Source organism: Octopus sinensis, linkage group LG2 (assembly GCF_006345805.1).
Source record: "Octopus sinensis linkage group LG2, ASM634580v1, whole genome shotgun sequence".
NCBI lineage: Eukaryota > Metazoa > Mollusca > Cephalopoda > Octopoda > Octopodidae > Octopus > Octopus sinensis.
In genome coordinates this window covers 140,752,714-140,774,781 of record NC_042998.1, presented here as the reverse complement: position 1 = coordinate 140,774,781, position 22,068 = coordinate 140,752,714, and the positions used below count along the sequence as shown (strand labels likewise).

Below are 22,068 nucleotides of genomic sequence, written 5' to 3'. Positions count from 1 at the left end.
GTTTCAAATAATTTTGTGAATAATGAAGTATTTAGTGAAATAACTTTGTCATTATTAAGCTGGTGTTTGGAACATAAATGAAACTTGGAATTCTAATCACAAGTTTTTGTTATATTTCTGCTGCAATATGCTGGCTTTGTTTCAATTCATTTTGAAAATAATGAATAATTTGATAAAATGACTGTTGTTATTCAGCTGATGTTTGGAACCTAAACATGAAATTTCAATAGAAGCTTTTAATTTAGACCACTTTAAAGCAGAAAGCTTGTATCATAGAATAGGGGTCAGTCTCAGGTGCATTGCTATCAAAAGCATTAAAGACAAAAAAAGACATGTAGTGGGGGGAATTAACTAGACACATTGCAGCCTCAACTTAGCTTTTGTGTCTGTCTCACTTGAAAAGTAACAACTGTAATAGAGGCAGGTAAAGCTGACCTGTTCAAAATGACTACAATTAACAAGGATTTTAATAGAATGTCGAGTACCATGCTTAAAAGAAAAAAATACTGATATCACTTCATTCAACTACAAATTCTTCAAGGCAGTGCCCAGCATGGCTGCAGTCTAATGACTGGAACAAGTAAAAGATATAAGATTGTGTATCAAGATGTGCAAAGCCTGAGGCAACAAGATATAGATTGAACATTATTATGCTGTGTGACCAATAACTTACTTGATCCAACTAGAAGAGAGGAGCAAGGAAATGGTACCTCAGAAATGACCTTTGCACTTCTTTTGATCATGTGAAAGTAAATAGAACAACACTATATTTTGTTAGGGTTTCAGATGTGTGTGTGTATGTCCTAGCATTTGTTTGCCCTCCCCAGCACCTCTTCATAAAGGAATATTGGTTTGTTTACATCTCCATAACTTAGCAGTTACAGCAAAATTAGCTAATAGAATATGTACCAGACTTCAAAAATAAGTACTGAAGTCAGTTTGCCTAAACCCTTCAAAGCAGTGCCCTAGCATGCCCAGTGACTGACACAAGCAATTGATCTCTTTTCCATGTTCACACAGGTCGGACGGACGAATTTGTTGTGCCAGGTTTTACATGGCCAGATTCACTTACTGTTGCCAACCCTCATCTATTTCTAAATAACATTACTTGATGGTCAGACATTTCTGTGAAATAAAGGTTACCCCTTGTATGGCACTCATTTACAGTTGTCATATGATGTCATGGCAAAGAATAGCAACACACACACGCACACACGCACGCGCACACACACACACACGTTTTCAATTTTCAAATCCATTCCCAAAGCTTTGATCAAGCCAATGCTATAGTAAAAAACATTTGCCCAAGATGCCACACAGTGGAACTGAACCTGGAACTGATTGGAAAGCAAATTTCCTAACCACACGATTACACCTGCACCTTTTTATCTTTTACTAGTTCCAGTGAGTTGACTGTGGCCATGCTGGGGCACAACCTTGAAGGGTTTTAGTTGAACAAATTGACTCCAGGACTTTTTTTTATGCCTAATGCTTATTCTATCAGTCTCTTTTGCTGAACTGCTAGTTAAACATACTAACACTGGTTGTCAAGTGGTGGTGGGAAACAGACACACATGATAGGCTTCTTTCAGTTTCCGTCTCCCAAATCTACTCACAAAGCTTTGGTTGGCTGAGGCTGTAATAGGAGACAGTTGCCCAAGGTGCCACTCAGTGGGATTGAACCTGGAACCATATGGTTGGGAAACAAGCTTCTTACCACAGAGCCACACCTCCTAGTTTTTATTTATTTTTTGTTTTTGTTAACACAGAAAATAAATCCCAGTTGTAGCAATCATTGATATTTAATTTAGTTTCAGCATTATAAGACTTCATAAAATAAATAAATAAAACAAGTAAAATGAATTATGAATGAGCTGAACTTAGTTCATAATGACAAATTCAATTATCTTTTCAATAATATAATGGGTTTAAATTATATTAATCCAGTTGCATTTCAGATATACTGATTGACTTTATTAAGGTGTTTCTTATCTCATTTACTTGTGCATTGTTTTGATGGCCTTCAAATTTTTAATGAGTGTAGTAATGTACCAACTTCATTTAGAAACACTCTATACAACATCACGGGACTCTGTGCATGTGTTAAAGAGTTTGCAATGAAAGAAGGGGCTGTTCTGTGGCCTTTATCAGCTCTTCAACGCAGATGAGTTCAATGTGGTTGACATTCTTGAATAATCACAGGGTGATGATTGTAAGGAAAATATGGCAGGGATGGATTCCTGAGGTAGAATGTATTGGGAAAAAATGGTTGGAATTAGTGTTTAGTGTTGAGTCTGGATGGAAAAGGCAGTCATAATATAGGTGACAGGAGGAAATGAGTAACACCTGAGAATTTCCATCGACCAAATCCACTGACAAGGCTTTGGTTATACTTGGGCTATAGTAGAAGACACTTGTAGTGGGACTGAACCCAAGACCATATGGTTGGGAAACAAGCTTCTTATCTACGCAAGCATGACTGAATAGAGGTAGTGCAAGATCAGTCAATTACAAGGGAGATGCATGGCTTAGTGGTTAGGATGTTGAACTCTTGATCGTAGGATTGTGGTTTTGATTCCTGGATCAGGCAACGTGTTGTTTTTGAGCAAAACTCTTTGTTTCAGTTTCCTCCAGTCCATTCAGCTGGCAAAAATGAGTAATCTTGTGATGGACCGGCATCCTGTCTCTGTAGGGAATTTACATACGCTTTGGAAACTGGGAAATTTGCCCTTATGAATTAATGTGACTCAAGAAGATAAGAATCAGTTACAAGGTGCCAGTACCACTGTAGTATTAGTAGAAAAGCAAAGCGAGAAGACAGTACATTGGTGAACAACTAACTCTTGTCAATCACTCTGATGGCTTTTTTGCCTGGTTGTGGTCAGAGACATCTGTGTATGCAGCCAGAATATCATGTCACAGAGGTGTCACTTGTGCCTTTTTAGCAACTGTTGGTTACCAAAGTATTGCTTAGTTGTAGGACGTGAAGTCGCAAGAAGAGATCCTCAATGATTTAGGAAGGTTTCATTTGAGTGTTGTCCACAACTAGGAGTGGCTGGTGTACAGCGGGGTTTACTTCATATGTGCTGTGATTGGATTTTTGTGTTATTGAAGGATACAAGATTCTTTAGGGAATGTTGCCAAACTCTCTGTTTGTGGGGATAACACAGGTTTGCTGTGAGATGTCTAGGTTGCATGTAGAAGATTAGACTGAAATGAAGGGTAATATCAGCTGCGTATGTGAACATTATTGATGATCTTTGAATGTCGATAGTATGTTGAGAGAAAACTTCATGTGCTTATGCTGTGATTATGTTTCTGATACAAGAGACAATAGTGAGGGGCCTTGAATGTGGACATTTTAATTTTGGGATTCATATGAAGAGTGGAGGGCTGTTGGTGAATTATACAGAGCAAGTTTCCAGTAGGAAAAAAAAGCACCTACACTATAAAGTGATTAGCATTAGGATGGGTATCCAGCTGTAAAAACAATGCCAAAAGTTAACATTGGAGCTTTACGCATCCTTGTGACTCGTTGGATCCTGTCAAACCATCCAACCCATGCCAGCATAGAAAAACTGACATTAAAATAATGATGATGATGATGATGGTTTAACTTCCTTTAAATCTTTTGCAACCAACAGCATTTTTTCCTTAAAGTAATATGGATCCCGTTGTTGCTTTCTGAGCTGTGAAGATTCCTTGTAGAAGTCGTCTCTTATTTTATTAGTATTTTATCGTTAAATTTTTTGACAGTGACAAAATAGTTTGCGTCTGTGACCATAACTGTAACACTTTAGTTATTTGGGGTTGTATTCAGTTAATATTGTTTAGCTGCCTCTGTTTCTTCCCCTCCTCCTCCTCCACAGTGCTGCTCTCTTATCTTGTTGAATGGTATGCTAACCATCTTCTACATTTGTCTTTTGCCATGCACCATTGCTCAGAACTTATTTGTTGTTTTGCGAATACACCACTGCTTAGAGCTATTAGTCCAGTAAGCCATTCAAGAGATTAAAAGATAGCAGAGGCTTCTGATGCCCTCAGAATTGGCTTAATGCCAGCCAAGCATTTCATTGGCGCCACTTGTAGTTTGGTGAATGTTTATTGAAGTGACTAAGGTAGTGTGTGCAGAGAGTACCAATGGGGGTGGGTGAAGTATGAAGAAATTTAGTTGTTTGTGTTCTTGCCTTCTTTCTAGTTACTACTAAACTACTACTCCCTGTCTGTTGTGCTTCCTTTACATTCTCTTTCTGTCTGCTGGCTCCCTCCCTCCCTCTCTCTCTATGTGATCTGAAGTGAATGCTTTGAAAGATTAATTCTGGATTGGTTTAAAATATTCCAGAGCAAACGGAAAATCCTCTTTTATAAACAAATAGTAACAGAATTGAGAAATAATGTGTAAATACAAAACACGCACACACACGCGTGTGTGTGTGTGTGTGTTTGTTTTATGTCAGCTTATATATAAAAACAAGTTAACATTAAACTGATGGATTACTCTTTACTTTTTGGTAGAGTACATGTTTATATTAAACTTTTTACAAGGAAAAGTTTGATAGTAACTTTGAAGTTTCAGCTTGCTTGCCTCCATCAGACTGTCCTGGCAAAATCAAGCAATCAGAAACTTCAGAGCTATTGTCTGGCATGAAAAACAGACATTAAATGACGACGATGATTTACATATATCTTGTTTCAGTCATTAGACTGTGGCCATGCTAGGGCATTGCCTTGAATTTTTAGTCAAATGAATCAACCCCAGTACTTTTTTTTAGCCTTGTACTTATTCTATTGATGTCTGTTACCAAATTGCAAAGTTACAGGGATGTAAGCATGTCGACACCATTGACAAGTGGTGGAGAGTAGACAAACACAGATACACACACACATCATCATCATCATGTCTGTTGTCCATGCTGGCATGGGTTGCAGTTTGATCAGGGCTGGCAAACTGGAAGGCTGCACCAAATGCCAATCTGATTGGGCCATGGTTTCTATAGCAGGATGCTCTTCTCAACACCAACCACTCTGAGTGTAATGGGTTCTTTTATGTGCCACTGGCATGGGTGCCATTTGCATGACACAAGTATCTGCCACAGCTGCAATTTTACTTGGCTTGACTGGTCTTCTTCACAAGTACTGCATAATGTCAAAGGTCTCGGTCATTCATCATTGCCTCTGTGAGGCCTAACACTCAAAAGGTGCTTTTTACATGCCACCAGCATCAACCACCTTCCTCCATAAAGCCCTCAAAAGGTGCTTTTTTATGTACCAGTAAGGTGATGGCTTCCTTTCAGTTTCTGTCTGCTAAATCCACTAGCAAGTCTCTGGTTGGCCAAGACTGTATTTGAAGACACTCACCCAAGGTGCCAAGCAGTGAGACTAAACCCAGAACCATGTGGCTGGGAAACCAGCTTCTTACCACGCAGCTATGCCTACACACACTCACACCACATATAGTAGGGCACAGAGAAGGTGAAGCGAAAGAATTTTTATTTCGGGAACAAAAATACTGAAGGAGTTTTATGGATATTTTGAAATATATCTTCTCTCAGAGAATTGTAATTTTTTTTCTTTAATATAAATTCCATTTTGGTGATCTGAATACTGTTTATATATATAAATATATATATATATATATATATATATTTATTTATTGCTTTTCTTAAGAATATGCTGATAATGGCATTCTTTGAATAGTAAGATGTTGAATTGATCAGCAGTCACACTTTGCATTTCTGCTCCAAAGACATGCTGTCTCCCCTCCCTGCCCTTTTTCTATTACTATTTTACTGCTACTACAGCTGTCTCTGTTTGGTCTTCTCTCACCACTACTCAAGAATCCCCTACTCCCCCTCAACTCCTCCTCACCCATAATGTGTCTCCCACCCACCAACCATCATGCCCTGTCCTTATCTCTTTAACATTCAGATTTCTGTGTAAAATGCAATGCTTATTTGTTCACATTATTTTGAATTACTCATGTATTACCTTGTAGCAGTTAGATTTCAATGACATGACTGTTTAGAATGGCATTGTTGGGTAAGTGTGAGAAGCCTGATATGGCCACTTTGAACATAAAACAGAAAGAATATTTGGGCTAGATGTGGCCGGTTTAACCTTTTAGCATTTAAACTGGTCATATCCAGCCCAAATATTCTACCTGTTTTATGTCCTCTCACGCCTACCCTGCAATGTCATTCTAAGAATAAAAAATCACATCATTGAAATCTCAAAGCTACAAGATAATGCATGATTAATTCCAAACTGTGTATAAATAAGCATGTTATTTGACAGAGTAATATGAATACTAAAGGGTTAAAGAATTCATTTGACAAAGGGTTGGTACAGCTACTGCTAAAAGATGTTAACCCTCCCTGCACTGGAGATGTAACATGTCAATCATACGCAAATCAATTTTCACAACCTCTTTTTATTGGTCAGTAAAATAAAATGTGTCCTCCTACATCATATGAAAATGTGACAAATTCTTCTGGAAAGAAACCCTCTATGAAAAAGGAATTAACTTGGCTCCTGTATCTCAAATGCTCAGAACTGAGTTTTCTTGGTTTCCACATGGTTAGTTAACCACAAGGGAATGGATAATTTCAATTGCAGAAATGTATCTTTTATAAACAAATAGAAACAGAATTCATTCTACTAAAAATTCTTCAGGGTGTGCCCCAGCATAGCTGCACTCACTACTGAAACAAATAATAGATAAATGATACATTTCTACTACTGAAATTATCTATATTTCCTTGTGGTTAGCTTTTACTGTGTGGAAACTGACGATTTTAGCCAGGTACCTAGTCTGAAGGCATGGCTCAGTGGTTAGAGCGTCAGGCTTACAATCATGAGGTAGTGAGTTTGATTCCCAGACCAGACGTGTTGTGTTCTTGAGCAAGTCACTTTATTTCACATTGCTCCAGTTCACTCAGGTATAGAAATGAGTTGCAACACCACTGGTGCCAAACTGTATCGGCCTTTACCTTTTCTGTAGACAACAATCGGTGATGTGGAGAGGGAAGGCTGGTATGCATGGGTGACTGCTGGTCTTCCACAAAACAACTTTCTAGGTGCATTCCTATGGTCATTCAACTTTCTCCTGTAAATGCTAATGGTGACTGTGGAGGTGGTGCTGTTGTATTACCTTTTTTGCCTGAGTGTGTCATAAAAAAAAAAAAAATAACATTCTAAAGATAGCTATACACTCAAAAAGTCACTATCATGACACCATGACCTCTGAAACAAGATTTGTTGCATTTATTTTGTGTGTCTATCTAACTGAATGCAGGTACCACTCCCATTTCACAGGTGAGTAGTTGGTATTAGAAAGAGCATTCATATATAAAAGAGAAAAAAGAAAACCATGCTCCAATAATTCTTGTGAAAATTTTCTAGATTTTGGGAAAAAATTAGTCTATTTTCTTTTGTAATCTTTTACTTCTTTCAGTCATTTGACTGCAGCCATGCTGGAGCACCATCTTGAAGAGTTTTAGTTGAACGAATTAATCCAAGAACTTATTTCTTAGCCGAACTGTTAAGTTATGGGGACATAAACACAAGACGCACACACACAGATATATACATATAGATTTTATATGACAGGCTTGTCTCAGTTTCTGTCTACCAAATCTACAGAAGGCTTTGGTCAGCCCACTGCTATAGTAGAAGATATTCACTCAAATTGCCATGCTGTAGGATTGAACCTGGAAACAAGCTTCTTACCACACAGCCATGCCTTCACCTGTATCATCATCATCATCATCATCATTTAACGTCCGCTTTCCATGCTAGCATGGGTTGGACGGTTCAACTGGGGTCTGGGGAGCCCGAAGGCTGCACCAGGCCAGTCAGATCTGGCAGTGTTTCTACAGCTGGATGCCCTTCCTAACGCCAACCACTCCGAGAGTGTAGTGGGTGATTTTATGTGCCACCGACACAGGTGCCAGACGAGGCTGGCGAACGGCCACGCTCGGATGGTGTTTTTATGTGCCACCGACACAGGTGCCAGACGAGGCTGACGAACGGCCACGATCTGATGGTGTTTCTTACGTGCCCACAGCACGGAGGCCAGTCGATGCGGTACTGGCTACGGCCACGTTCGGATGGTTTTCTTGTGTGCCACCGGCACTGGTACCACAAAGATACAAATTCCATTGATGTTCATCTATTTTGATTTGATTTGATTTTCACTTGCCTCAACAGGTCTTCACAAGTGTCACAAGAAGGAAGGAAGGTATGCACAGGTGAACTGACTGACAATGTCCCAGGTAGGGGCCACGGGTTATGGCCTGACTAGTCTTGCCGGGTCTTCGGATGATGTTTTTATGTGTCTCCGACACAGGTGCCAGATGGATGGTGTTTGTTACGTGCCCACAGCACGGAGGCCAGTCGATGCGGTACTGGCTACGGCCACGTTCGGATGGTTTTCTTGTGTGCCACCGGCACTGGTACCACAAAGATACAAATGAAAATGTAAAGGAGATTTTGAAACAGCTTTAACAAGTATGTTTTGTCTTTAAAGTTGTTTTGATTTGTTTTTGACATAGACACTGGTGTGGCTGTGTGATTGGGAAGTTTGCTCCCTAGCCACATGGTTTTAGAAGACAGCAGGCACCAAAGCCTTATGAGTAGATTTAGTAGTAGGAAACTGAAAGATGCCTGTCAAGTATATATGTGTGTGTGTGTGTTTGTATTTGTTCACCACCACCACCATCGCTTGACGACCAGTGTTGGTGTGTTTGTACCACCACCCCCTGTAACATAGCAGTTCGGCAAAAGAGACCCATAGAATAAGTACTAGACTTGCTTACAAAGAATAAGCATGGCCGCAGTTCAATTACTGAAACAGGTAAAAGAACAAAAAAATAGTGTGTATATTATCTGTTCCAGAAAATCAAAGAATTTGCTAACCCTTTTGAAAAAAAGTTTTTTTCTTTGAATTCATTATAGCATTATCATTTTTATTACAAGATGTAACCACCCCTCCATCCACTTGTATTCACCTCAAACCTTGAGGGGAGGGGCACCTGAAAATCTCATCTCTACTATGTATTTCTTTGCAGCTCCTAATGACTCATTCTCTCCCTTTTTTTAGTAAATATAGGTAGCCACCTCTGCTCTTCAATTAGAAGCTGCTTCGTCCCCTCCACTCTTTCATACTTTTAATCCATCATCCCCTATCATAAGACCAACCCTTCCCTTGGGATTCGTAGTCTTGCAAGCTGCATGATGGCCTCTCTAGTACCAGTGGAATAAAAAAAAAAATGCACCCAATACACATTGTAATGTGGTTGGCATTAAGGAGGGAAGCCATTCCAAAACAGACCCTAAAGTATGATGCAGTTGTTGGACTTATTTGATCCTGTCAAACTCTGCAACCCATGCCAGCATAAAACCTGGACGTTTAATATGATGAGGAGGAATAGGACAATGGTGATGATGATGAAAACATGGTATCTAATTCAGTTGTGCAAGAGGGGGCTTAAACATACTTATTGATGGATATCATTCTTTTACTCCTATTAATGAATTATAACTCTGGTACTTCGGAAAATTTGAATATTTTAGTTTTCCACTGTAAAATTAAGCTTTCCATGTAGAGCTTCTAAGACGGTCAGCTCACTTTTTGTCCTAAAATTAGCTTAAAGGGAAGTTGATCAAACCATTTTATGCAGATATGGATGTGAACCAAGGTGTTGATGATGATGATTATATCTAACTTTTATTTAACTGAAATAATTGATATTCTAAATTGTGTTCTAGAGTCATGGCTAAGAATACAAAAGATCAGTATTATCGTGTTTTTATTTTTTCCCCAAAAAAATTAACTTTGAGTGGAGTGAGAAAAATAGTTTTGCTACATTGCTGATAAATTATTAAACAAATATAACTGAATATATCTGTGATGTTTGGAACTGTTCTATTTAAGGTGCTAAAGTCTAAAAAACTTGAGACTAATGGTAAAATATTTTATTGCAATTTTTGCTGCTGTCGTTATTTTCTGGCTTTACATTCGGAATTCAAATAAAGCTGATGTCCTCATTACCTTTCATCTTTTCAGGGTCAATAAAATAAAGTACCAGTTAACTACTAGATGTAATTGACAAGCCCCACTTTCTTCACCTGAATTGATAGCCTTGTACCTACATTTGTTTGTTTGTTCCTTTTCAAGCCATGCCTGGCTCACAAGGGCTGGTTTCATTGGTGTATAGGTTCCCCACCTGGACGGGATGCCATTGCAGGTGAGCTGCTAGATGTAGGCAGAAAGAGTGAGGGAAAATTGCTGCAAAAGAGTCGGCAGAAGTTCACCATTACCTTCTGCTAGAGCCGCGTGGAGCTTAGGTGTTTTGCTCATAAACACACTCGCATCACCTGGTCTTAGATTCGAACCCGCAATCCCTCAACCACAAGTCTGCTGCTCTAACCACTAGGCCATGTGCCTCCACTATATCTACATTACAAACCATTAATTATTATTTGTGGTAGTGAACTGACAATCATCAGCACATTGGACAACTGTTTAACAGCATTTCTTCTGCATCTTCATTTTTCAAGTTCAAATACCATGAAGTCAACCCTGCCTTTCATCCTTTGTGGATCAAAAGAGTATTTACCACTCAACTGACCCCCCACCCCTCATTAAAATTGTTGACCTTGTGCTTAAATAAGAAATAATAATAATTATTATTATTAAGGTGAGGCAGCAGAATCATTATCACACTGGGCAAAATGCTTAGTGGCGTTTCATCTTTCTTTATGTTCTAAATTCAAATTTTGCCGAGGTCAACTTTGCCTGTCATCTTTTTGGGGTCAATAAAATAAGTACCAGTTTAATACCAGGTCAATGTAATTGACCTACCTCCTCCCCCAAAATTGCAGCCCTTGTGCCAAAATTTGAAACCATTATTATTATTATTATTAAGGTGAGCTGGCAGAATAGTTAGCATGCTGGGCAAAATGCTTTGTAACATTTCGTCCATCCTTAAGTTCTTGAGTTCAAATTCCATCTCAGTTGACTTTGCCTTTCATCCTTTTGGGGGTCAGTGAAATAAATACCAGTTGCATACTTGGTCGATATAATCAACTAAGTCCCCTCCTCCCAAATTTCATGCCTTGTGCCTTTAGTAGAAAGGATTATTATTATTATTAAAGTACTCTAGCAGAAGCGTTAGCGCATCAGGGGAAAAGGCTCGGCAGTATTTCATCAATCTAACATCCCAAGTTAAAATTCTGATGAGGTCAACTTTGCCTTTCATCTTTTCATGGTCAATAAAATAACATACCTGTCAACTACTGGAGGCAGGAGTGTCAATGATATTGATTAACTCCATACACTGAAATGTTTGACTTTATGGCTTGTGTTAGAAACAATTCTATTATTTGAGTAAAGAAGCAGAACATTGGACTGATGTCCTGCTGGTGTTTAAGTCTGTCCATCTCTGTTTCAGACTCAGATCAAGCCAGATTGATTTGATAAATACCAAACAATATCGTCAATCAATCCATTGCAGGAAATCATTGTTGCTTTTTTTCTTTTTAGTCTTTGTACCATTACAATAAAAATATAATATATGATAAACCTTGGATCAGGCTTTCAAATCACATCTGTTACATTTTTTTTTTTAAAGATAACTTAAAAGGTTGTTGAACGATTTTATCCACTTAATAAAAGTGTTGGCTATTCTTTTGAAATACTAAAGCTTTATTCTTTTTTCTCTTCAGTCTGTCAAGCCTTTGATCTAATTTGTACTAATATTTTACTGTGTAATAATCAATAAACAGCTCTTATTATTGCTAGTCATTTTTGTTGTTGTTGCTTCTGAAAAGGAAATTGATAAAAGCTGCCATCTTTAAAATGTCTTCTTGTTTCTGTTTTAAGGGCGAAACATATTCTCCAATTTATATTTTATACTTACCTTTTTCTCTCCAAATATTTTGGGATTTGGGCGAAGGAAGGGGGTCTGTGAAAATAACAGCAAATGCATGCAAGTGCTGTATTTACTTGAGTATGCTTCATCTCTAATTGAGTGTTAAATCTTGACACGAAATTTTTTTCCCCCTTTCATAGTCAAACTTGATATCAACTTTTCCCAGTCTTTAAGTTGTTTTTTTTTTCAATTAAAATCAAATATAAAATAGTACAGCTTACGAATAATTACGTTATTTCTACATCTACGATGGTGAGATTGAAATTCTACATCATTGTTAGTGCTTCGTAAACTACAAGATAGTGCACGTCCGTTTGTGTCAGACTCTCCCTCTTTCTCTCGTGCTAGGCTGATTTAAGTGACAGCAGGTTATTAGAAGTGGTTTATTTAAAGGCTATAGACATTAGGGATAAGTGGGCTTTAAGTAGACATAGTTAAAAAAGATCAAATAACTACAGAAAGTATATGAAATACAATAGTGATTGAGCGAAAGTGAAACTGGAATATTTTCAATATAGTCATTTTCATCATCATCATCATTTCACATCCACTTTCCATTCTGGCATGGGTTGGACAGTTTGACAGAATTTGGCAAGCCATGAGGCTGTGTTGGGCTCCAATGTCAGCCTTGGCAGGGTTCCTATGGTTGGATGCCCTTCTTAATACCAACCACTTTACAGAGTGTACTGTCTTTTTTTTCTCTCTCTCTCTCATTCCAACAGCACTGGTGAGGTTGCCAGGGAGAAGAAAAGGGAAAAGCTCTCACTACTAACTTAAGAGTATTTCAGAGGGGAAGGGGGCTTTATGGTTAATGTTGAAAAGCTAAAGTAAAGATAGAGGGACAAGCACAGGTGTCTTGCTGTAAAGGAGATACATAGCCACTCCGTCAGTATATGTAGAGATGAGTGGGAGTAATTAAGGAGATAAAGTAGTGATGGACTGCTAGGACAAACTCTCAAGGTACAAGAAGGTGAGCATAAAAGAGGATACAGATAGTGGGTTATGAGGTGGGGAGAGTTAGGTGCTTTCATGTAGAGGTGTAAGATGAGAGATATAGAAGTAGTTCTTGGAAGAGAATATACAAGAAAGTAGCAGAATGATGTGCAAGGTGCTGGAACTATGGAATGGGTGATATTGGAGTACATAAGGGGGCTATGTATGAGAGGGTGCTGAAAAGTTCCTGGCTTTAAGGGTATCAGGAAAGTCCTGTTTGGAAACCCAACCTTCTGAGTTCTTTTACAGGGCATAGAAAACTGAAGGATCACTGCAATAAGTGTGTGAATCTGAGAGGAGAATATGTGCAATAAAATCATAATTAACTGATCCCTCTATATTTCCTTTTACCCAAAGCCGGGAACTTTTCAGTACCCCCTTGTAAGCGGAGTATGATAGTAGAAATGAGAGGTAATGCATGATTAATTCAAAACAGCGTAAATAAATAAGCATTATATTTCACATTAGTATGTATGCCAAAGGATTACCGTATTTTAACATGTATAAGGAACCCTTCTTTGTCAGAAATTAAGTTTTAAAAAAATATAGGAGTTTCTTATACATGGATAGTATTATAATCCCTTACAAAATTTTTTTTCCAAATTTTAAGCCCCCAAAAAACAGGGAGTTCCTTATACATGTTAAAATACGGTACTTTCAGATTTTTGCAATATCTGTCATGTTCTAAGTTCAAATTCCGTCGAGGTCAGCTTTGCCTTTCATCCCTTTCATGGTTGATAAAATAAGTACTGGGGTGAATATAATCAACTTACCCACTCCCTGTAAAATTGCTGGCCTTGTGCCAAAATTTGAAATCATCATCATTATTATTAATATTTTCATTTTGTTTTGTTTTTAGCTATGGCAATTATGTTGATAGGAACCAATCAACCAATTACCCACAGCATATTTCCTATGCTCCTGTGTCTGCCCAGGACAGTGAGCTGCACAGTCTATCCAGTGAAGCAACTAATGATGATACTGTATCAATGACCGATAGCAGTCTGTAAGTATTGCTTTGACTTTTCTCACTATCATTTGTGGTTTCTCTGTGCTAAGTCCTTTTATCATTTTTAACACGCACTTTTCCACACTTGCATGGGTTGGATGAGGTTTGTTGAGGCAGACTTTTCTTTTGGCCAGATGCTTTCCTGTCACCAATTCTTACAAGTTTTCAAGCAAGGTAATATTGTCCCATGACCAGTCATGCATGTCTTGGCAGATAGGGAACAAAGGACACGATGTTCATTTACTACTAACACGTGCACACACACACACGTGTGTGTGTGTGTATATATACATACATACATAAACTTCTTTTAGTTTCTGTCTACCAAATCCACTCACAAGGCTTCAGTTGTCCTAGGGTTACAGGAGACACTTGCCCAAGGTTCCATGCAATGGGACTGAACTTGAAACCATGTGGTTGGGAAGCAAACTTCTTATCATACAGCCCTTCCCCACCTGCTCCTTTTTGAGTGCTTAGCTCTGTATAATATTCAGTCAAGTTGCTATAAAATCTATGAAGATAATTTGGAATTTGGCAGCTTAGAACTGACAAAATATGTTGACAACAAACTTGCATCAATTTTGTTTCACTTGACAGTTCTTAATTTGTTGTTTGTACATATCCAGTGACCTTAGTGTGCAAACAGAAACTGTATATATTATGTATACCATAAACCACTACCCCCACACGCACGCAGACAATGAATTTTTTTAAATATAGGTGCCTGGTGCATTCCTTTTGTGGGAGTATGTAACAACTGTTTGAAAAGTACAAACAGTGAAAGTGATTGTATCAAGGTATATTGGATTTGTCCATCTCTTGTCTCTTAGATTAGAAGCTTCTATCACATTTTCTGATAGAGCTCCCTATGATTTTTTAAACTCAAATAGCTCTGGTGTGCTCCATTGCATTCCTTCTGTACATCAGCAACCTACTTGCCATTATCTTCAACAATGCCACCTCCTATTCTGATGAGATCATCATTTGCTCTTAACTTTCTGTGCCTGATCATTCCTTGCATGCAGCCTAGATACCTCACAACAAACCTTTGTTATCCACATAGAGACTTTGAAAAATCTATCAATGTTGCCGTCTTCAACAACAGAAGTCATCATCACTGCCATCATTATTTAGCATTCACTTTTCCATGCTTGCATGGGTCAGACCAAGAACAAACAGCATCGCTTGTATGACAGTGGTGCTCATTTACACACACACACACACACACATTCTTATATATAGTCTGATGATGACTTAGCTGGCCAAAACTTCAAAATAACTGTCAAAAACATTCTTGTATAAAAATAATAAATTTTTACTCTACAAAAGTATAGATTAACCCATCAGATTATTGTAAAATTATTTTTATTATAACTGAACATGAGAGCAAATTTTATATATATATATATATATATATATATATATTATATATATATATATACACACACACACACACACACGGGCTTCCAGTTGCTATTTACAAAATCTGTTTACAAGGCTTTAGTTACCTTGGATGCCACAGTGTGATTGAACCCAAGATCACATGGTTAGGAAGCAAGCTTTTTAATCATACAGCCACACCTTGTGCCATCTCCTTGTTTAGGCTCCTTTTTCACTTCTGCTGCTGCTGCTACAACTGCCATCACCACCATTATTGTGGCTTTTGTTTCTTGAAGCTGGCTAGTCATGTGCCACCTTCACCTAGCCTACCTGACTTGCCTCTTTTCCTCTCATTATCTACACTGTTGTTACATTTGGTTCTCTATGTGGGACTCAGAATGACTAGCAGTCAGTAACACTGACAGATAGCTGAAGTTTCATCACTTTTATTCATAATTTAAGAGTTAGATCATTTGATTAAAAAAACATTTTGGAGAATAACAAGGAGTTATCCAAGGTTATGTCAGCTCTATAAGTCTAGGATGTAGACCAGTTTCATCTTGTTTCGTTTTTAAGCAGATGGAAATAACTGAAAGAGTCATTGGATATAACAAATAAAGGCACATACCTGATATATCTAGTTTTGACCCACTCAGTCAAGAGTCTTTTTTTGTCTTGTAAGTTACTTGGTGACTTCACTAGTACCAGTGCCATGAAAAAAGCACCCAAAGAGGCTGGTATTAGGAAGATCATTATGTTATGTAATCATGTCAGCAGACATTGGAGCTCACTGCAGTCCTCTGAATTTTCGGATCCTTTCAAACCACTCAACCCGTGCCAACATTGAAGACTGAAATAAAATGATGATAATAATAATGATGATGAATGACATGTAAATTAGTCTCCTTGTACTAAACAATAGAAAATAATTAAGAAATCAAACTTTTGCACTAGTATATTCTACTGATATCAGACAAGATTGCTTTGCTATGATTACTAAGTTAATCTAATTAGAATGTGCAGTAACTGAGTGGATAAGGTGTCATTTTGTTTACTAAAAATCTTGTGCTATGGCTCTACATACACATGGTTGTTCTAGTATAAGAAAATCAAAATGTGAAACTGTTGAAATATGGTGATAAGATGTTGGGGTGTGCCCTCTGAACTGGGTTTTTTCTGGATAATCTAACTCACAAGAACGGTTCTTCTGAGATGATGATACCTGCTTCCTTTGTTCTTTAAGCCTGACAGTTTGTCTGCAATCCCAGTTACATATGTTTGTTTTTATTTGAATCTGTGTAACAGCAATACACGCATGTTTATAATAATTATTATCCCATTACATCGGCCATTTTTCTGTCATTATCATGCCTTAAATTAGTCTGTAATTAGCATATCGGCCATCTGTGCCCTCCTGTCCCGCCCACCAACACTCTATGTCAGCTGCTGCAGTTGCCACTGCAACATGCAGCTATTACTACTTTTCAGCAGTTGTTCTGTGTAGTAATGTGCAAGTGAATGAATTGTTGTTGAATGAATGTGTGCAAGTCCATGCGGAAACATTCAGTATGCTGTATAGGTTCAAATTATTTCACTGCACTATTTTCACATGCTCCAATACCTTCTTTGCTTTGGAAGTAACATTGCCTCTCATCGGCAACGCCTGCTGATTTCTTTAGCATTTTCTATCCAGTTGTATTCCAGCCTTTCATTTAAAAAGAAACGTTGTTACTTTTTATTGTTATTATTTATTTGGAAAGCAGTGAGCTGGCAGAATCGTTAGCATGTCGGGCAAAATGCTTAGCGGCATTTCTTTTGATTCTTTATGAGTTCAAATCCCGCCAAGGTCAACTTTGCCTTTCATCCTTTTGAAGTCGATAAAGTAAAGTAGTCAAGTACTGGAGTCAATGCAATCAATATGACTCCCTTCCATTAAAATCACTGACCTTGTGCCAAAATTTGAAACAACTATTATTATTATTATTATTATTATTATTATCATTATTAAGGTCACAAACTGGCAGGATTTTTACAGTACCGGACAAAATGCTTAATGATATTTCTTCTGACTTTGTTCTGAGTGCAAATGCCATCAAAGTTGACTTTGCCTTTCATCCTTTCAAGCTTGATAAAATAAGTACCAGTCAAGCACTGTGTTCAATGACATCAACTTACCCCCTTACTCTACATTTGCTGGCCTTGTGCCAAAATTAGAAACCATTATTGTTATTATGATGAAACACTATGAGCTGGCAGAATTGTTAACACATTGGACAAAATGCTTAGCTTTTTTTTATTATTATTTTTTTACCCCATTCTATGTTGTGAGTCAACATCAACTTTGCCTTTCATCTTTTTGGGACCAGTCAAACACTGACATTGTTGAAATTTGCTCTCCCTCCCCTCACAAAATTTCATGCATTGTGCCAATTGTAGCAAGCTAGCAGAACTGTTAGCACGCTGGGCAAAATGCTTAGCGGCATTTCACCCATTGCTACATTCTGAGTTCAAATTCCACCAAGATCAGCCTTTCATCCTCTCGGGGTCAATTAAATAAGTACCAGTTATGCACTGGGGACTTATGTAATCGACTATCCTCTTTCCCTCAAATTTCAGGCCTTGTGCCTATAGTAGAAAGGAGTATTATTATTGTTAAAAGGTGGCAAGCTGGCAGAATGCTTAACGAGCAAAATGCTTAGTATTTCGTTCGTTGCTACATTCTGAGTTCAAATTCTGCCAAGATTGACTTTGCCTTTCATCCTTTCAGAGTCAATTAAATAAATACCATTTATGCACTGGGCTTGATGTAATCAACAATCCTCCTTCCCCCAAATTTCAGGCTTTGTGCCTGTAGTAGAAAGGATTATTATTGATTGCCCTGCCACAATCCTTTGATTGAGAGGGGTAGGCAATTTTTATTTGTCTAGTGGCTAAGCGATAGTATGGTGGACCCGTTTGAAAAGACTAAAGACAGACACTTTTCTCTTTGGCCAGAACCCTCATCAACTTTTTCAAGTTTCACTTGAAAAGGAAGTTGAGGGAGGAGAGGGAAGGGTTGCCTCATAGCAAATTTGTTGAAAGGTGGGTGAATATTGGAAGAATGGCCAGTGTGAAAGGAGCAATTCTGAGTGTGAACCTGTAAAAAGAGAATCAAAGGAGAAGGGCTCTTGCCCTGTTGTTCAGGCACCCATGGCTTTTGTTGGTTTTTCCACGAGGACCTTAACTCTTTCGTTACTGTATTTATTTTGAGATGCTCTGTGTTTCTTTCAATTACTTTAAATATAACAAACAATGTAGTAAAACAACTTAGTCATCTTTCAGCTGGTGTTAGGATCATAAAGTGTGACTAAGGTTGGGTGGAAAATTTTAATTCAAAACTTATGAAAACAAAACATTTGTACTCAGAGCCAGGACCAGTTTCAACCAGGTTGGTAACAAAAGGGTTAAAGCGGCTCCCCTATTGGGAGTTTAATTTGTTCCACTTTTTTGTTTTTACATTGTATACACGCAAAAACCCATTGTATCGTCCTGTTTTTGTCTTTTATGTTGTTGCATGTCTTTTAATGTTCTTATGGCCAATAAAAGAATTAATTATTATTATTGTTAAAAGGTGGTGAGCTGTCAGAATCATACCATGCCAAGCAAAATGCTTAGCAGCACTTCATCCATCTTTAATTTCTGAGTTCAAATTCTGCCACGGTCAACTTTACTTTTCATCCTTCCAGGTTTGATAAGATAAGTAATCAACTGTCCCCTTCCCCCAAAATTTCAGACCTTGTGCCTATAAATAGATCAGGACAGTGGATTATCAAAATAGTTAAGTATTAGAAAAAATGTTTTGTCTCTTGCGGGATGAAACTAAAAAGTTACAAAGCATTAAATCTTCCTTAATCGTCATCATCTTCATTTTTACGCCTGCTTTTCCTGCTGGCATGGCTGGGTGGGCGTTTGGGTTGATTCGTTTGATAGGATCCAGTGGGTGCAAGGACTACATCTTACTTCAGTGTCTCAGTTTTGGTAGAGTTTCTATGGTTCAGTGCCCTTCTTAATGCCCTTTTTTTGTGTGTGTGTGTGTGTGTGTGTATGTGGCCCCAGCACAGAGGCCACAATGAAGAGGGGAAAATTAAGTTATTTATGATTTTTACGCAAGGTTGAAGTATGGTGAGAGGAACAGGTTTATTGTTGTGAAAGGTGTTAAAGGAAAGACTATCCGAGTGTGTTAGGGGAGGGAATAATAGAAAGGGTAAAGGAATAGTGCCAGATTAATAGGAACAGAGGGGGTAGATTATACATGATAGCAGTAATAATTTCTAATTTTTAATATAAGATTACTGTTCAGTTAAATAGACTCTAGGATGAGCCTAGAGAGTTTGATTGCAACCCCCTCAAGTGGATTTGAACCATAGTGTAAGGGTTGTAGCTAAATACTGCAAAGCACTTTTTTTTTTTCTGGCACTCATAAAGCTCGCATATTGAAGTTGAAAGTGTGTTTATCTGAAACAAAAACCTGCCACATTTCACGTAATGTTGTTAGAGCTTGCAACAGCAGCAAATGACTACAACAGAATTATACATATTTTACACCTTGTTTTTGCGGGACAGTGATCGGTGGTGGTGGTGTTGGTGATGGTGGTTGAGTAGCTGGGTGTGTATTATTAGGTGGTGATAGCCAGTGGTGAGAAAGAACAAGTAAAACAAGACAGATTTTTCAAATGCTGTTTCTTTATTTTATTCATTCATTCATTTTTCGTTGCTGTTGTTGTCGTTTATTTCCTAATGTAGGGATGGACCTGCTGGAAAGTAGTGGAAGAAACCCAGTTGGGAGATGGTGTTGGTGATGATGATAGTGGTGGTGGTGGGACAAGCTGTGTTGAACGAGTTCACAAGGGGTGGATGAGGATGGTTAAGTGTACAGATCATACTTACTACCTTTCTAGGACTCATTCCTCCACTTCTTTTATTGTTTAAAACCTTCAAAGGGAATTTTTGATTAGATAAATTTCCTCTTCCTTCACCAACCATTCTACCACACATAGATGGACTCTGGTTGTTGTTGTTGCAGACCAGTAGAAGTGCAGGGAGGTGGTGGCGGCAGGATGGGGCGGACAGCTTCCTCGTTTACAGTTCATCTAAAATTCTCTTTATTTATTCATTCCCAAACTTGTTGGTTTGTACACTGTTGGACAAGAACAAAGGCTGTACACAATGAGAACGGATAAATAATGCAAGAATATTTTTGATTGTGCGTGCAGGTTTGTGTGAGTGTGTGTGTGTGTGTGTGTGTGTGCATATATGTATATAGGTGAGTCGATTTGCATGTGTGTTTGTGTGCGTCTGTTCCTGTCTTGTTAATGTTTAGAAGTTATTTAGCATTCGTAATTACTGCCCACACCAATATCTCATAATTTCATTACCACTTCCCCTCCTCTTTTGTTTAATTATATATTATCATAATTATGGCTTTTGATGATTTGTTTGTTTTATGATCATCATTATTGACATTCATTTGTTATTGTTACAGTTTATGTTTTTAAAGTGTAGCAGGTGGGATAGGTGGGAGCATCATAAAAGTTAGTGTGTATGAGCAAATGCCTTCTGCTGTTTAGTTCCATCCCTTCAACTTCTGGGTTCAAATCTTGCCAAAGATTAACTGTACTCTTCACCTCACAAATAATTGAGATTACTTGCCTGCATGTTTAGATTTGTGGGGAATAGTGAAGCTCTGATCTTCAATTCTGAATCTTAATCTGTCAGGGTGAATGTTGTTATTTATCCTCATCCTCTTCCTTAATAAATTAAGTACCTGAAATAGGTTGTGAATTCATTTGGCTTAATATTTAAAGATGTCATTAGCTAGGTGTGTTGCACAGGACACTGGACCTGAAACCACTTTGGTTTAGGGGTAAACATCTTAACTTCCACATCAATGGTACCTCTTACCTTGTGTTTAACCCTTCCGTCAAAAGTAATGCTTTTTATACACATTGGTTTAAATTAATCATGCATTATCTTGTAACATCACAATTTTGATGAAGAAACTTAATTTTAAGAATAATATTGTAGAGTTGGTGCAAGAGGCCAACTCTGTTTGATCAATAAGCGTAGAATATTTTGGTCTGATATGGCCAGTCTAAATGCTAATGGGTTAAAGGATAAAAAGGTAGAGACCCCCACCTTGGTCATGAGTGACCGTGGGATTGCACCTAGAACATTCCCTTCCAGGCACAAGTTGGGGCAAGATTGTTTATGGAAGACCAGTAGTTGCCCGTGCATACCAACCTCCCCTCTCCAAGCCACTGCCATTATCCAAGGCAAAGGTAAAGGCTGATACAGCTTGGCACCAGTGACATTGCAACTCATTTCTACAGCAGAGTGAACTGGAGCAATATAAAATAAAGTGTCTTGCTTAAGAACACAACAAACAATCTGGTCCAGGAATTGAACTCACTACCTCATGATTATGAATCCTATGCTCTAACCACTGAGCCATGTGCCTTCACTAAAAGATCAACGACCCTAGAAAATGAGAGCAAGGTCAGTCTTTGTGGAAAATTGACCAGGCATGTTTGTGTGGTTAAGAAACTAGTTTTGCAACTATGCTGTTTCCAGTTCATGCCCATTGCACCTTGAATGCTGCACATTAGACTGAACCTGCAGTACTGCTACAACTCCTGCCTTGTGAGTAGATGTGGTAGGTAGAAACTTGTTTAGAAACCCAACATGTTTATGTCTGCAACTTAGCAGTAGAAGTAT

General features: G+C 38.1%; 1 protein-coding gene across 2 annotated transcripts in view; it reads left to right on the top strand.

The window, feature by feature from the left end:
• LOC115231219 (axin-1) overlaps positions 1–22,068 on the top strand; it is a 201,137-nt gene that overhangs the window by 135,794 nt on the left and 43,275 nt on the right. For both annotated transcript variants that reach the window (XM_029801295.2, XM_029801290.2), the window contains exon 3: positions 13,786–13,932. In XM_029801295.2, coding sequence (XP_029657155.1) covers positions 13,786–13,932 — 147 coding nt within the window. The remainder of the gene's footprint in view (positions 1–13,785; positions 13,933–22,068) is intronic.